The sequence below is a fragment of the Ursus arctos genome, unplaced genomic scaffold (genome assembly GCF_023065955.2).
Source record: "Ursus arctos isolate Adak ecotype North America unplaced genomic scaffold, UrsArc2.0 scaffold_19, whole genome shotgun sequence".
Lineage (NCBI taxonomy): Eukaryota > Metazoa > Chordata > Mammalia > Carnivora > Ursidae > Ursus > Ursus arctos.
In genome coordinates, this window is record NW_026622863.1 from 55,624,677 (window position 1) to 55,640,528 (window position 15,852).

The window sequence follows — 15,852 nt, forward strand, 5'->3', positions numbered from 1 at the left end:
TCATTCATTCATTCTCACTAATTCCCTGATTTGCATTTGATTCACAATTCACTGCTGTTTGTAATTTCAGTTCATGAGGCAAGAACCACATTTACAGAAAATAGTAAGCTTTTCAATGGAATACATGGACAAAAGTGTGAGTCAACAATGAGAGTTGATGTTTTCTCTCTCTGGGGATACTGCGGACAAGATGTGACCATGGAGAGGGCACATATCAACAGGGAGAAGCTGATGGATGCCGTCAACAGTCTCAGGAGTCCTTGAGGTAGATTCCCTGCCAGAGGCTACACAGACGGACCAATCTCTCATGAAACCTTGATTTTGACCTTGTTGGACCCTAAACAAAACTCAGCCAGGCCCACTGCAATTCAGACATATAAAGAATAGAGTGTTCTTTATTAGCTCCTACGTTTGTGAAAATTGGTTACGGTAGAGAGAGAAACCATCTACACATAGGCATAAGTTGAACTGTAAAATAAAAATGACACAATACAAACTTGGAAAATAGTTAAGTAAAATAAAAATTCCCCTTAGTTGTCCCCAGTAGTGATCACTTGATCTTTAGACCTAACAGCTGGTCAGTTTGAGGTGTACCCTCTTCCTCCTGCAGTTTCAGAGTAGATGTGAAATTCCATTTGGAATTGCCTAACACACAGGCACTAAAATACTCTGGTGTTAATTCAGTGTCCGTAAATATTGTCACATACTTCATTGAATTGTTTTCCTAAACCAATGCTATATGATGGCAGTGTTTTCCTGTTAGTATAAATGGATTTACTGCATTCCCATAACATCATTTCCCGTGGTAATTGTCAATACGACACCCTTGCAGAATCGCCCCTTGTTTATGCACATACGTAGTTAAATGCATCTGTTCCCGGCTAGGACCCACATCATGAAATGTCGATGTTTGATTTGTACACAGCTGACTTAACTGTGTGGTTCTGGGACATGAGATTGTTGCACCGTCATGGTTTTTTTTTTTTTTTTTTTTTAAGAATGTTTATTTGAGAGAGAGCAGCATTAGGTGGGAGGGTCAGAGATGGAGGGGGAAACAGACTAGCTGATGAGCTGGGAGCCAGAAGCGGGTCTCGAATCCAGACCACAGCATTCTGACCTGAGCCCAAGACAGAGGTCTACCAAGTGAGCCACCCCGGCACCCTGTGACTGCGTTCTTACAGTGAGGGGACCATTGTTGACCTAGCCTTGTAAATCAAATACCAAAACAAAACTAAGAAAGGTAGTATCCTACCAACTGTGTTTCCACTGTTAAAGAAATTACAGGGAAGCCATTAGACTCCCGTGACTCCTGTCTCTGTAGCGTCTGCAAGCAGCCCACATGTTCAGTCAATGCACTGGAATGGAGGAAAAGGAACTCAACCAATCTAGTCAACTAGGCCTTCCAGAAAAAGGCAACTGCTTCGGGCGCTGCCCATCAGATACTGGCCTTGCTTTCCTTCCGTAGTGTGTCTGTGAACACCTCACTGCAACCTCCCCCCCGTGGAGCATGCCTAACCATTTGAAGAAACAATTCGCTGGTCAAAGTAAATCTTGAAAATTTCAAGGTACGTCCGTACAACCGTTAACCAGCACACAGGACCACGTTTCATCTTGAGCACTTTCTCCTGTGGCCTAAACATCGAGCCCATGGTGTAAGAGGGTCTAAGACTCAACGTTACCGGTTTCCCTGTCCCGCTCCGCCCACTTTTGCACATGCGCACAGCACTGCGACGCTCGGCCAAGCGACCCCATCCTTCACCCTTGGTGATGACCGCTCACCGCGCATGGGCCGGAGGTTTACCATCGAGTGCTGCCCATGCGCACGAAGGACTTGTGACACACACAGCCCCTTTCAGGGCCGCAGTCGGCCATCTTGTGCTCCTCCTTTCACCACCTCAGGCGTCCGGACGACCGCCTCCAGTAGCGTCTCAACCAAACCCAGGCATCTGAGTTCCCAGTTTAGACAAGCTGGGGCCAGAGGCTGTGCACAGACTAGTCTTCCCACATTTTTATCACACCCAGAGTTCTGGATGGCCTTTCCGGTTTCTGCCTTTCCTGTTACCCAAACTTTGCACGTGGGGAGGAGGAGAACGCAGGTGAGCCAGCCCTTCACGGTCCTGAGTCAGGCACCTGTGTTCATGCAGAGGACCCGAGAGCAGGTGGGGATCAGGGACTGGACATCCACCATCACGCTGTGGAATAGGAACTCACAAGGCGCCCATCAGTCCCACCTCTGCAGAGGACCTTCTGAGGTCCCCGGGTTCCTGTTCCAGACTTTGGGCCCTAATATTGTGGGCACAGAGCTCAGCTACTCCAGGATTCCCACTGGGAATAGTCCCTCTGGTAAAGGCGGCTGCCAGAGCCTCAGACAGATTTGTCAGTTCAGATAATGTGGAAAATGACCTCAGACCACAGAATTGCCTTCCACGATCCACTGCCAATCCCTGATCCTCCCTCCGCAGAACAGTCTAGAGAACAGAGTCGTTCTCTGGGTGGCCCGAGTTGGCATTCCCACTATCCTGAGGCTGACACTCAGATCAAGGAGAAGAAAATACTTAGAACTTCATTTTCAGTTTTGCCTTTCTAGTTAAAACAGTGCTTCCAAGAGAACACAGAGCACCCCACCTTCCATTCTTGGGATATCCCCTGATAGTCCACACATGAAAATTCACCAAATACATACATGCAGATGATGGATGCATCAGATTTCCCTCAGAGTCTCTCACCCACTCTTCTCACTCCCAGTCTGCTCTCTCTGTATGAGCCATCACATCCAACATTACTTTCAAGGTGACTGATGATGAAGAAAGAAGGGAATTCTACTCCCACGGTGGCTCGTCCAGCGTTCAAATCCTCCTGGAAAAATATGAACATAAGGTACCCAATTCCAAGGGCTTTCAACAGATTAACTTGCGTCGTGTATGTCAGATTCCCAGCACGGTGTCCTGGGCTCAGGGCCTCCTCCTATACCTGGTGCATGTAGTAGGTGCTCAATAAACAATCGTTGATGCATGAGCACATACCATTTCTCCCAAACAGCCGTGCACAGACACCACTGCCTCATCTAGTCCCTAACTGGCCTTCCAGGATCAGCAGAAAGTATCCTTATTGGAACTGTCAGTAGTGTTCACTGTGCATGGTACCATGTGTGGTGACACACGATGGTTTGGTCTGAGGGGCTGGGGTGTGCTCTGCTTTCTCTAGCTCAGTGCTACTGGAAATGCAGTGTATAGACAGAGACCTCGATGGTTCTTAGAAATATAAATTAGGGATGGCTGGGTGGCTCAGTTGCTAAATTGTCTGCCTCTGGCACAGGTCATGATCTCAGGGTCCTGGGATAAGCCCTTACCTTAGTCCATGCTCTGGAGTGTCTGCTTCACCCCTTTCTTCTGCCCCTACCCCGACTCGTGCTCTAGCTCTCTCTCTCAGATAAAATAAATAAGATCTTTTACAAATTAAAACCACAAATTCATGGGTCGCATCCCGACCTAGGTATTCATGATATCTGAGTATAGAGACCCAGAATCTGTTTTTAGTGGAAATCCCAGGTGATTTGTATATACAGGAAATGTTCACAAACACTGTTTAGAAAAGTCACCCTCAGGTAGGGCTCCCATTTGAATCCCCTGTGTAGATTTTAAATCTATCATCTCCAGGGTCCCATCCCCAAGGATTCTGGCACTTTTAGCATCAGTTAGGTATTGATGAAGGGGCCCAACTTACTCTACCATGAGCCCAGTGCAAACAGTGACACTCCCAGGTACCGTTCTGAGAATGGGTCCGAGAGTGGTCAGTGGGGAAGCCTCGATGGGTAGGGCTGGTCTGCATAAGATTTGATAGGAGAAGGTCAGTCTACCCCACATTCCTGATGTTGTACGAGACTGTTTCTGTCTCCACGAGATAAGTGCACTCAAAAATCAAAAAGGAATAAATCACATGGGGGCTTACACTGAGAAGCTCCTCGTGTGTACAGATTTTCACATGACTCCACTAGCAGTGGAATAGCAATCAGTTCACATAGACCCTCAGTGGCCATGCGGAGGCTTTTGGATTTCACCGTGACTGCCCTGGAAGACACTAGAACAGAAGGTCAGTCCTTGAGGATGTAGGAGCATGTGAAGAATGAGACAGGAGCTGTCCCTCGGTGACCACCAGAGAATTAAAGATGGGCTTTCAGAACCATTCCATTCAAGCAGAGCTTCCCAAACCCCATTTTAAGCTTCAGTTTTGTCCTTTGATCTTCAGCCTCCGTCTGTGTCGTCTGCTTCTGTCATCTGCCCTTACCTGGGTGTGTGGCTACTGTCTCCTTTCTCTTCATGTGCCCAGGGCTCTGTCCTGTTCCGAAAAAGATGATGGGATGCACACTAGAGATGGCAAGATCTGTTGATAAGAAAAGCAACATGACTGTTGCTGGAGATTCTTCTATTTCAAATCCAGTACCATGCTCAGTAGATAGTACAGTACAGAAGTTTATAGAATATTATTTCTCTAGATGCTATTATTCTTTTAAGATTTTATTTATTTTTGTCAGTGATCACAAACGGGGAGCGGCAAAGAAAGCAGGCAGGGGGAGAAGCAGACTCCCTTCTGCGCCAGGAGCCCATCTTGGGTCTCGATCCCAGGACCCTGGGATCATGACCTGAGTCTGAAGGCAGATGCTTAGCAGACTGAACCACGGAGGCATCCGTAGATGCTCTGTCTGGATGGATGCTTTAGAATAGTTATGAAGCTTTTCCAATGTTCAGCTCCCTAACTCTACTTGCCAGTACTAGTGAATCAGAAATTAGGATAAGATATCTGATTTTAAGATGGGAGCAACAATACCTTACCCTGTTCAGTTTCCAGAATTATCACCAAAGGGAAGGTTATAAATACCCTTAGGGAAGGGGAAAGGTAAAGTCAGGATGAAACATGAATACTTCCTTCCTTACTGCAACAAACGCCTGATTATTTCCTTGAAATGATGTCATTTGTCTTTTGTCCTCAGTTACCCTGTAGAATTTTAAGACACTGAACATACAGTCGTTATATGATCCTTGCTTGCTTTTGCTAAAACTTAAAAAGTAATAAAGGAGAGAATATCTGTAACATAGTACAGAACAAAATGGAAACTTCCCAGTCCAGGACTAATTTAGAACCTTTATTTGCAAAGGCCAGGATATCCAGGAAACATTGGTGACAGCCTTTGTTTTCTGGGGGCATCTGGCAGAGAGACCCTGAGCCAAGGGAAGGAAGTTAACATGAGGTGTCATGAGACACATTGATACCAGTGTCCTGAAGCACATGGAAGGACTCATCACTGCTGCCATATTGTTTAGGGGGAAAAAAAGGCAATCCTGGGAAACAGGATTCTGTGTGAAAGGCTCATGAAGCACAGGATTTCATGATAAAAACAGCAATGAAGTCACTAAAATGTATAGTCCTTTACTCCCACGTATGAGATTTTGGATTTTGAACATTGTGACCACCAGCCCTGAAGAGATGAAAGGAAGAGTCAACACAGAATGTGATCGGTCGAATCTGTCCTGGGAAGGAGGAGACCCCAGAGGCAGACCAGACCTGCACACAGCCTCAGAAGGGGTTGGATCTGGTTTGGGCTGGGGGGGAGCTGGTTGTGGGCTCTGATCTCCCTGCCTCTGGGGTACTTTCAGCTCTGTCATTCCCGAGCCCTTCCAAAGAAGATCAACACAGAGTTCACAGTATTTTCATCAATGTAGTTTCTTTCGATTCTATTTCCTAAAGGAAAGAAAAAGCCAACTTCAACATTATTTTCTGGGAGAATTGTATTTAGAAAGCTTTTCTTAAGAAGAATGTGAACTAAATGCTATGACTACTGCTACTAAAAACTCCGGTCCATGGATGACCCATCAGGGGTGACACCAGAGCTCACACCACAACACAGACAGGGAACTGGCCCGACTGATGCAAAGTCCCCCATCTACCCCTGTTCTTCCTCACACTCACTCCACAATCCTGAATTCAACCATGTACCCAGAGGCTCTGACTAAGAATTCCTGGATGATTCGGATCATGACTCTTCATCTGTTTGTCTAATAACCAGTTGCCATGGGAACAAGCAGTGTCTATCTGTTTGCATCTCTAGCCTTGCTCAGTGTTCTTTACACAGTCAGAGAAACCCAGGGGGACTCACACCTGGCTACCCCGAAGGTGATTGCTTCTACGGAGGGAGGAGAGTGCCCTGGATGACTAATGCCTCTTTCTCTAAGATGGAAGGAGATTCAGATTCTTGTGCTAGTGTAAACCCGGACTACACAGGATAGCGCAAAGGTTAAAGGAGTCCCTGGTCCTGGAGAGTGTGCCCAAGTGAGATTGACCAGATGGCCCCATAGGTATTCAGTTACCAGGAAGGTGAGACTTAGGCTGGGCCATCAGGTAGAGCATGTATGTTTCCTAATGGAGCCTTATCCTCAGATGCAGGATATGTGTGTGCTGTTTCCTGTCCCTGAGCAACGCCCCCTGAAGTAAGATGCCTCTACTCCCGTGAGTACAGGTTACAGCTAGCTGTGCTTGTGGTCATGACTGTAGGTGTTTCAGTGGGTCTTAGCCTTGCACTGTGAATGGTCTTCTTCCCTCCTGAGTTTGCAGTAACACAGGACCTAGTGTGGCAAGTTTAATCACTATTTCTTTTTTTTTTTTTTAATTTATTTGAGAGAGAGAAACAGGCAGCGAGAGAGGGAACACAAGCAGGGGGTGTAGAAGAGGAAGAAGCAGGCTCCCAGCGGAAGAGCCTGACATGGGGCTCCATCCCAGAACTCCGGGATCTCTCCCTGAGCCCAAGGCAGACGCTTAATGACTGAGCCACCCAGGCGCCCGTAATCACTATTTCTGTTGCCACTTAGAGACTCTGCAGTGACTGTGATGGGCACCAGCTTCTTTAAGACCAATAGACTTGTTAACCATGTTTGTGAAGCCGTGTTCACAACCCTCACCTAAGTAAATGTTTGGCCAATGTAATATCTGATACTGAAATACACATTCAAATGTATTTTGAACATCTCTTCATTCCTTCAGGAGACAATCTTACACTGCTGTTAGATTCTGACCTTATCTCCTGGGACTAATTTGCAACAAAATCATATGGATAATCATATAGTATTATAGTAGGATGCATCGTATGTCTATGGTTTATTATTTACTGCTGGCATAGATTCTCTGTCTTACAGTTTTAGCTACAATTGACTGGCTTGTCATTGTACATAACCCTCTGTGAGGCATGAATATGTACACGGTTGACATGCAGAAAAACAGTTCAGTTTTCTCATGAGCTGAGAATAGTTTGGAATTCCTCCAGGATACAGGGAAGAGTCTGAATGCACAGTGATTGTCATTCAAGAGAAAAAAGGGGCTGGCATTTGGGAAGCACGCATGAAGGCCGAGTTGTTCACTTCCCTCACACAGTCTAATGGAAAGAGAACAATCCCAGTGATGGCAGAGAGGGTCTAAAAAGTCCCAAAGGTGCTCCCAAGGAGAAGAGTGCTTGGGGTTGTAGCTGTGATCTCAGAGAGGATTTAGGGGAGATTTTGTATCCAGGAGAGGGTTGGCCCTTTGGCCTTCGCACCCACAGAGTAACAATCATAATGAGCCCTATACACAAAACATCTGTGGCACGTCTGAATTCTGTACAGAGTAAGTCTGTGTGTTCCTCACCCGTGTATCAGAACAGGATCCGAAGTCTATAATGTTTGTGAAGTATTAGTGGTTCTTCTTGTCTCGTACCTACGTAGGGACTGTGATATTTACCAGCTCAGGTAGAATCTGGCACAGGATGCTGGAGGGGCCGATGCAATGTGGGATAGGAGCTTCATGCTTCGCCCACCTGGAGTCCTAGGACTGTCGGTAATGGCCTAGAAGCCACTCACGGGGCCAAGGTTGCCAGTGGAAACACCTCTGGACTCTCAGTGAAGCTTGAAAAGTCTCTATCCAGACCATGGAGAAAATGTTTCAAGCTGACAGCTGCCTAGGCATCTGGGATTCTGCTTAGAAACTATGACCTACGGGTGGCCACATAGGATAACTGACAAAAGCTCTCAAACTCACGCAGGTTCCTTTGTGTAAAGGGGGGGAAAATGATGACATAACATTTAGAATCCTGCAACTTTCCACTGAGAATCTGGACCATATTACTATTGTAAAAGTGGTGCAGGCTTAGTCCATTCCGCTGTGACTCTCTGGTATTTATTTGGATTTCTTCTGTCATTACCTAGATTGCCACTTCGTTTTACACATTTCACGATTTTATGCTGTATGAACTGCACTCCGGCGGCTCCTTGTAGACAAGAAGGAGGTGCTGAGCAGGGTATGATGGTGCCCAGGGCGAGCTCGTGCAGGAGAGTTCAGCCGCAAGGCCTTCTAAGGAACAAATGCGTCATCTGTAGATATACGAAAGGAGGATGTGATTCATCAGTGACCCAGGCTAAAGGTGCTTGCTACATATGAAGCCGACTAAGTTGGCTGGAAGGGCATTGGCAGGACTTCAAAGGACTTTGACAAGGTGTTCTAGGTGTATTCTGTTACTGCAACTGCAAGGGTCTCATTGTTTTGTGAGGCTGATGATACACCATCAATAAGTGAGATGGGGGAACTCTATCTGGAAGAGCACGAATGACTCAGAATAACTCTGGTCCATACAGACTTGCCTGCCTGGTTGGCAAAGTATTGTTGGACACACATTTGCTCTCCTTTCTCCTGTGCGTATCCTTGCCCCTTTCTGAAATGCTAAATGCCCAACCCCTTTTTAAGTCACAGTGGCCTGTAGGCATCAGTTGCCTGTCTTTGAGCCTCATGTCTCTGAGGCTCCCGTAGGTAAGAAAGCACTTTCTTTTTCCCTTGTGAATCTGTCTTATGTCCACTTACATATTAGAGTGGCCAAGGAATTGAGAATGGAGGAAGAAAAACATGTTCCTCTTCTTCACATTCTGCTGTCAAAACCTGCCCTCCGTGCTTCGGAGCCAAAATAGAACGTGAAGACGGAGCTGAGGATCAAGAGGAAGGACAGGTTAATTACTTTGCCAGCAATTGAGGCTGCAGGATGTCAGGGCCTTCAAAACTGCAAGCCCCCCAGAGGCAGGGGTGGGGTATTTGTCGTGAAATCCCTACAGGATCTAGCTGGTTCTACCCGGAATTATGTCTGTGCAGCCAGCTGTGTCCATCACCTTTTCAGGGTGGGACCTGGTGGTGGAAAGGAAAGGCTAGGAAGGGAGAGTGGAAGGTTGGAGAGGAGAGGGAAAAGGATCCCTAGTTTAATATCAAGGCTTGCTGATGCTTTAATGTGGCCATTTTGATTTTTGATCACTTTTATGTGTTTACGTGGTTTCAGTTCAGTCACCAGGACAGCTGTAGGAAGACTGCTTCATTTTTTGCAAAGAGAAACGACCCTGTATTTTCTAGAATGGGAAAGATAAAGAAAAAGGTTTACACCAAATTTCAGGGAGCATGTTGAGGAATTAGAATGCTCATGTATTGCTGATGGGAGTGAACATCGTACATTCCCTTTGGAAAAGTCTGTGGCAGTTAGTTATGAAAGTAACCATTTACCTACTGACGGAGCACATGTTGTCACCCCAACATATGTCTCGTTAGGATATGGATTCTTATTGGCTGGTAGTTTAAAGAAACAGCACACAGGGGTGCTTAGGTGTGTCAGTTAAGAGCTTTTCTTTGGCTCAGTCGTGGTCCTGGGATCTAACCCCGTGGTGGGTTCCATGCTCCGAGTGGAGTTGGCTTTTCCCTCTCTCTGCTACTCTCCCTCTCTCTGCTCTCTCATTCTCTTTCTCAAATAAATAAATAAAATCTTTAAGAAGAAGAAGAAGGAGGAGGAGGGGGAGGAGGAGGAGAAGGAGGTGGAGAAGTAGGAGAAGAAGGAGAAGAAGAAACAGGGGACCAAGAAAGAGCTCTGAAACTAGTCTGGTTATTTTTGTAGTAGACATTTGCATCTCTAAGGGAAAGCTCCATTTGTAAGGGTGGCTCCCTCCCTGTAGCAGAAAGAGGGTGAAAGTGTAAATCTCCAGAAATAGTGATCCTTGGACAAGGCGTGGAGTAAATCAGAATAACAACGACAGCCCCGATTAGTGCTTTTTGCCTGGTCACCTCCCCAAATGCTTCCCAGTAGGTTCAAGAAGGGATCAAATCCCGTGTCCCCCACCCCAGATTCTGTCAATCTGTGAGGGGGGAAACAACTGTGATGTTTTCATTAAATGCTCCACGCGATTCTAGGTGAAGCCAGGTTTAAACAGGCTTAACCAGAGGGCAGGCTTGGCTCAAGGAGAGGTAACACGGGCACTGCCACGGGAATCTGGAAGCATCAGGTCCATGCAGCACAGGTTTCTTCTTTCTGCTCTAGCAGAAGTTGTGTGTGTCTGTGGTGGGGGAGACCCCTGAACCAGAGCAGGAAAAAACTCATCAAACATTGGTCTCCAAGGAAGAATTCATTGTTTTTGAATAGCCACTGACATAAAGGGCAAGGAAATTGGGCCTTTTCTGCATTTCTAAGTCCTGCCTGCAGGCAAGACCTTTATGGGTGGAGACGCCCTGCCCTGTTGGGGGCTTTAAAGGCATTTTCTCCTGCTGCAGCTGTGATTTCTCCTGGAATCCTTCGGAGGAAGAAGTCTGGGGGACGTGGTGAAGAAGAAATGGCCAGTTCTCAGGTAAGCCTGGCGTGCGAGTTCCGAGGTCTGTCGTCTTTTTCTCGAGAAATTTCTTACATTTAGAAATTGTTAATATTGATTTTTTTCTACTTCGGTTGTTCTGCTCTATGTTTACACCTAGTGGTTTTTGTTTTTGTTTTGTTTTTTTAAAGATTTTACTCATTTATTTGACAGAGAGAGACAGCCAGCGAGAGAGGGAACACAAGCAGGGGGAGTGGGAGTGGAAGAAGCAGGCTCTTAGTGGAGGAGCCTGATGTGGGGCTCGATCCCACAACGCCGGGATCACGCGATGAGCCGAAGGTAAATGCTTAACCACGGCGCTACCCAGGCGCCCCTACACCGTTTTTATTTTTTTATTTTATTTTTATTTTTTTAAAGATTTTATTTATTCATTTGACAGAGACAGAGACAGCCAGCGAGAGAGGGAACACAAGCAGGGGGAGTGGGAGTGGAAGAAGCAGGCTCATAGCGGAAGAGCCTGATGTGGGGCTCGATCCCATAACGCTGGAATCACGCCCTGAGCCGAAGGCAGACGCTTAACCGCTGTGCCACCCAAGCGCCCCCCTACACCCAGTTTTTAAACCTTTTCAGACATTATACTCAAATTTGGTCTTTAGAACCCTTCTCCCCTATCAGCCAGAGCCTTCTATGCCTTCCCTCTAACTGGGCTTAGAGTAGGTCTTCAACAGTTGTCGCTTTGAATAAAAGACCTGCCTGCCAGTATTGCAAATAGTCCCTTGGTGACAGATCCTTGGGAAGGTGTTGAGTTAAAGATTCCTATTGCTGAAGGGGTCTGGTCCTGGGATATCAGTGATGGAAAATGGTCTTATTTAGGCCCCATCTGGAAGCCTTATAAGCTCTGTGTAGACCAGGAGTAAGAAAATGCACAGATAAACAGTGAATATGATATGATATCCAGAATCATTTGGAGTATTCTCTGAAAAAAGAGGGGTTCATATCCTTTAGAATGTATCTAAAATATACTAGGTGTTACCAGACCGGGAAAGTATGTGATTGAAGTTTCTATAAATCGACTGAATTCTCATAATGTAATTGACATGCTGGTTTACTGTTAGGGGCTACAAGAATGTGGTTCCTAATGGGGTGTCTTTTGACCGGATGGGGATTTTTGGTGACGAGCAGGTGTGGGCCATTTGCAGAGGAAGTGAGAGAATTCAGCTGAGGCAGAACAAAGGATCCAGGAGCTCACTGAATGCACAGCCAGGGAATGGGGGTGGGGAAGGACAGGAGAGAGGCCTAGTGCCAGGAGGTAGTGGGTGGGGCCTGGTTTTAAAGGGGAAGATGAGGCAGTCTGGGAACAGATGGAATTTTCCCTTTTTGGGGACCGAACCTGGTTGTTAAGTAGCCCATTGGTGAGTTAGGACCTATGGCTCTTTGAGGGTGGGTCGCTCCTGGGCCTGTCTGCATTCAGGCAGAGAGTCACCGGCCCCTTCCCCATTCCAGTACTCAAGCCAGTTTGCCTGAGAGGAGGCCTCTAGAAGGAACACATGGTGCCGGGTTCTTGTGTGGTGTAGCAGAATGAGTATCAGGCACAAAAGGAGAAAGTGATAGTTTATCACGTGAAGGTGAGAACAGAAAGCAAGCTTTCTAGAGTGAGCAGGGTCCTGAATGGTTGCCACCCAGCGCCTTTATGGTTGGTCTTTTATAGAAAACTGACCGGGGACCTTCAATCTCCTTGATGTCACCGCTGATAGCAGCATGATTACTTCTCCTTTGAATATGTCATCTCTGGCGTTTAAAACAAACGAGGAGGTCTGGTCACATTCACTTAGCTCTTGTTTTCTTTATGTCCCTCTTTCCCGGGATTTTTGATGACCCTGGTCACCTAGCCCCGTAGCTGTCCACCCCTCCCTAGTCCCACCTGTCCCTTACTCAACACCAAGCAACAGGTCCTTCAGTGTGCCTTAGGCGCTGATGATCAACTTGGTCATTAGGGCTGATGTTAACTTCTTGTAATGGCTTGAAGCTCTGCCAGATAGCTCCCCCTGTAAGGCTCACGTTGTCCTTGTTAATTCCTAAGGGTCTTGGACGGATTTACTGGGTGATGGGCTGAAACCATCCCATTTCACCTGGAAGCTTCTTTCTTTTGATTTTGCCTTTGCTTGTAGTTTCTGATCAGGAGAACAAAGCAAAAGAAATGTAGAGAAGAAGGAAATGTCCTTGCAACTTGCAGCCCACAGATAAATACTTGGCACATGGAAAGATTGAGTTTCCTCAAGGAATTCCCAAGTGCCTTAGTGTTAATGCTTTGCTGGAGGCAAAAGCAGCCTTAGCTTGATCATAGCCAGACCTCCAGGATCCTCTTGAACATAGCAAAATCCCCTCAGAGACTTCTGTTATCGCTACCCCTACATGAAGAGTTTATAGTCAGTACCTTCTCACAGTCACACTGCAGCTCTTCTGCCAACGGGTCCTGTCCCTGAGGTTTAATGAGAACGGATTTCTTTCATGAAAATGTCTTCGGGAATACTTTCTTGACCATTTCCCCCAACGCCCCTACATCAGTTTCCACTTCGTGTAGTTGGTAGTATTGTCTCCTGGGCCTGGGGGATCTAAGTCAGTCATTCCGCCATCCTGTGAGTTTTTACTTTATTCCACACTCAAGTGGTAGACCTTCTCTTCATTTAAAAAAAAGAAGAGTAGTTTATTTATTTATTGTAGTGAGTGAGAGAACTAGTGTGTTTGTGTGAGAGGAGGAGAGGTGATCCCGTAGAGCCAGAGGGGGAGGGAGAGAAGTTCATGCCGACTCTGTGCTGAGTGGTTCCCTGGACCCCGAGACCATGACCTGAACCAAAATCAAGAGTTGGACACCTGAGCCATTGCATCATCCAGGCGCCCTCTTTCCCTCTGTGTATTTTCAGATGAAGAAAACAAGAATTCTATAATTAACATGTTTGAGTGTCTTAAACCCTGAATTATATCACAGATGATGATTGGCACAAAAGCATCAATGAAATGCTGTGTTGTGGGATCCTTGAGAATGTTGGTCAAGAACGAATTCTTGAGATGTGTTACGGTGCCCGAGAGTCGGTTTATTGAGTAGCTCGGGGACAGCAGCTGTGAGCAGAAAGAGCTGCACATTGGCTGCATGAAGCGGGTGGTTTTATGCTTAGTGTTGGGGCGGGGTAAGTGCACCGAGTATAAGATCAGAAAGGTTTCTTTGAATTTGTGCTTGTTACTTTGGCCCGATCTGTCCGATGCTATCTCTCCGTTCGATGTTAATATCGGTGAAATGTACAGGCAGTTAAGAGACCGTAAGATAACAAGTAGCATGTATTTGACTCTTAGCAGAGCTATGCCGTCTGTGGGTCAGCCTTCTGAGTTAAAGGTGAACATTTTTCTTCCTCTATCCTTCATCATACCAGACTCCTAAATAATAGCTGTTTTATGTGTATCATTCTCTGTGTTTTTGTTGATAGTGTGAATAAAAGGTAGAAACATCATCATCCACAAAGTGATTTATAAGTGTGACGTCATTGTAAATGGTTCTTGTATCAACACCATGAGAATTTTCTACTCTATCACGTTTCATGTGTATTTAACTACTTCCTACATGTGTGGATGGGTTAATGAAATGTAAATAGTTAGATTGATTTTGTGGGGATAACTTTTTGTTTCCATCATTTTTCTCACGTTTGACACCTGCTTTGAACATTGGTGTAGTGTTCTCTTTATATTGGACCTGTGTGTCCTTTTCAGTGAACTCTAGGATCATACCCTGAGTTCAAACCTGATCCCTTTGCACATTCGGTAAATAAGGATTCTGCTTCTCCATAGTTGGACAATACTAGCTTTATATTGAGGTAAAGGTAACTAGTTTACTCCATGGGTTACATCCGGGTCCCTCTGCGTCAAACTGGGCTAGCCCAAGCACTTCCGCTGGGCGGTCATTACCTTTCATTGGATAGATTCTGTTTTCCCCGCAGGAGACTCTGCCCACGGGTGTTCTGGCTGAAGTAAAGGATAACGTGGACAGAAGAAGTGAAGTAAAATGTGGGATCTAGTTTGGGGGGTACAGTGGTAAGCACTGAAGCTCAGGTGATGGGGTCAAGCGAGTGACATTAACTCCTTCTTGATCTTAGGGACCATTGTGAACTCTGTCGATGGCCACTTGGTGACTGTGGTATTTCTTGCAGAGACTGCTGACATTCAGGGATGTGGCCATAGAATTCTCCCAGGAGGAGTGGCGATGCCTGAGCCACACGCAGCGGGAATTGTACAGGGACGTGATGCTGGAGAACTACAGACACCTCCTGTTCTTGGGTGAGGATGACTCTTTCCAGATGTCCCAAGCCACACTCGGGGGTTTCTTCTTTCCTTTCAAGACTTTCTCTTGGATGACTCCTCTTTGCACATTGGAATTCAGGTCACTGCCCTAAGGGACTAAAGTAAGGATTTGTAGATGGAGACAGAAATCTTCTTGTTGTTTGCTTTTCAGGTCTAGCTTCCGCTTCCTTAGGGTAATATCGTTTCTGTTGATTAGTTATAGTTCTGAACCTGGCGTGGCGTGGAGCGGTACTGCCTGCATTTAAACTCCAAGTTTTACGCCGCCTTATTGTCTCAGTAGAACTTGGAAGTGCAAGTTAGGAAGTGAGTGTTTGAAACTCCTGCATGTTCTCTAGAGGCTGTTGGTGATCAGTGTTGGGGAAATCATCTTCTAGAATTCTGCAATGTCCTCTCTTCCCTACTCAGCCCAGTAGTGGCTTGCAAGGATCCACAGCCATACTTATATTCTGTTTCTCTATTAAACAGGTCTCATTGTGTCGAAGCCTGATTTGGTCTCCCTTTTGGAGCAGAGGAAGGAGCCGTGGGATGTGAAGAGGAAGAAGACAGTAGTCTTTGATCCAGGTAGGTGGGAATGACTGAAGCCGATGACAGAGGGACGTCCAAGTCTGAAGGAGGAGGAAGATAGACCTTAAAATGGGGTTCCAATAGCTCTGGTGCAATGAAAATCACTTGGAGAAGCCCAAGTGTATTTCCCCGTCTGTCACAGAGGGACATCTTTTCACAATATTGTCATGCTTTCATATTCTCGAAGGCTTCTGCTTCAGCTGCAGTGATGGGCCACCACAGCCACAGTGAGGGCCATGGGGTGGGGGAGGGCCTCCATAATCGGAGAGCTTTCCCATTGCTTTGAGGGCCTTAGGGAAATCTCCCTATTCCGGAG

General features: G+C 46.3%; 1 protein-coding gene across 19 annotated transcripts in view; it reads left to right on the forward strand.

The window, feature by feature from the left end:
• Positions 1-15,852, forward strand: part of LOC113249186 (zinc finger protein 420-like) — a 237,286-nt gene that overhangs the window by 163,591 nt on the left and 57,843 nt on the right. For 8 of the 19 annotated variants that reach the window (XR_008960058.1, XM_057313978.1, XM_057313979.1 and 5 more), the window contains 4 exons: positions 10,591-10,664; positions 10,839-10,964; positions 14,822-14,948; positions 15,438-15,533. Coding sequence is in view for 15 of the 19 variants with exons in the window: in XM_057313978.1 (XP_057169961.1) it covers positions 10,591-10,664; positions 10,839-10,964; positions 14,822-14,948; positions 15,438-15,533 (423 nt within the window). In the remaining 4 variants the exon portion in view is untranslated. Of the gene's footprint in view, positions 1-70; positions 9,818-10,590; positions 10,665-10,816; positions 10,965-14,821; positions 14,949-15,437; positions 15,534-15,852 lie in introns of those variants that run through there. The other 11 variants (XM_057313982.1, XM_057313988.1, XR_008960059.1 and 8 more) reach the window with 9 other exon arrangements.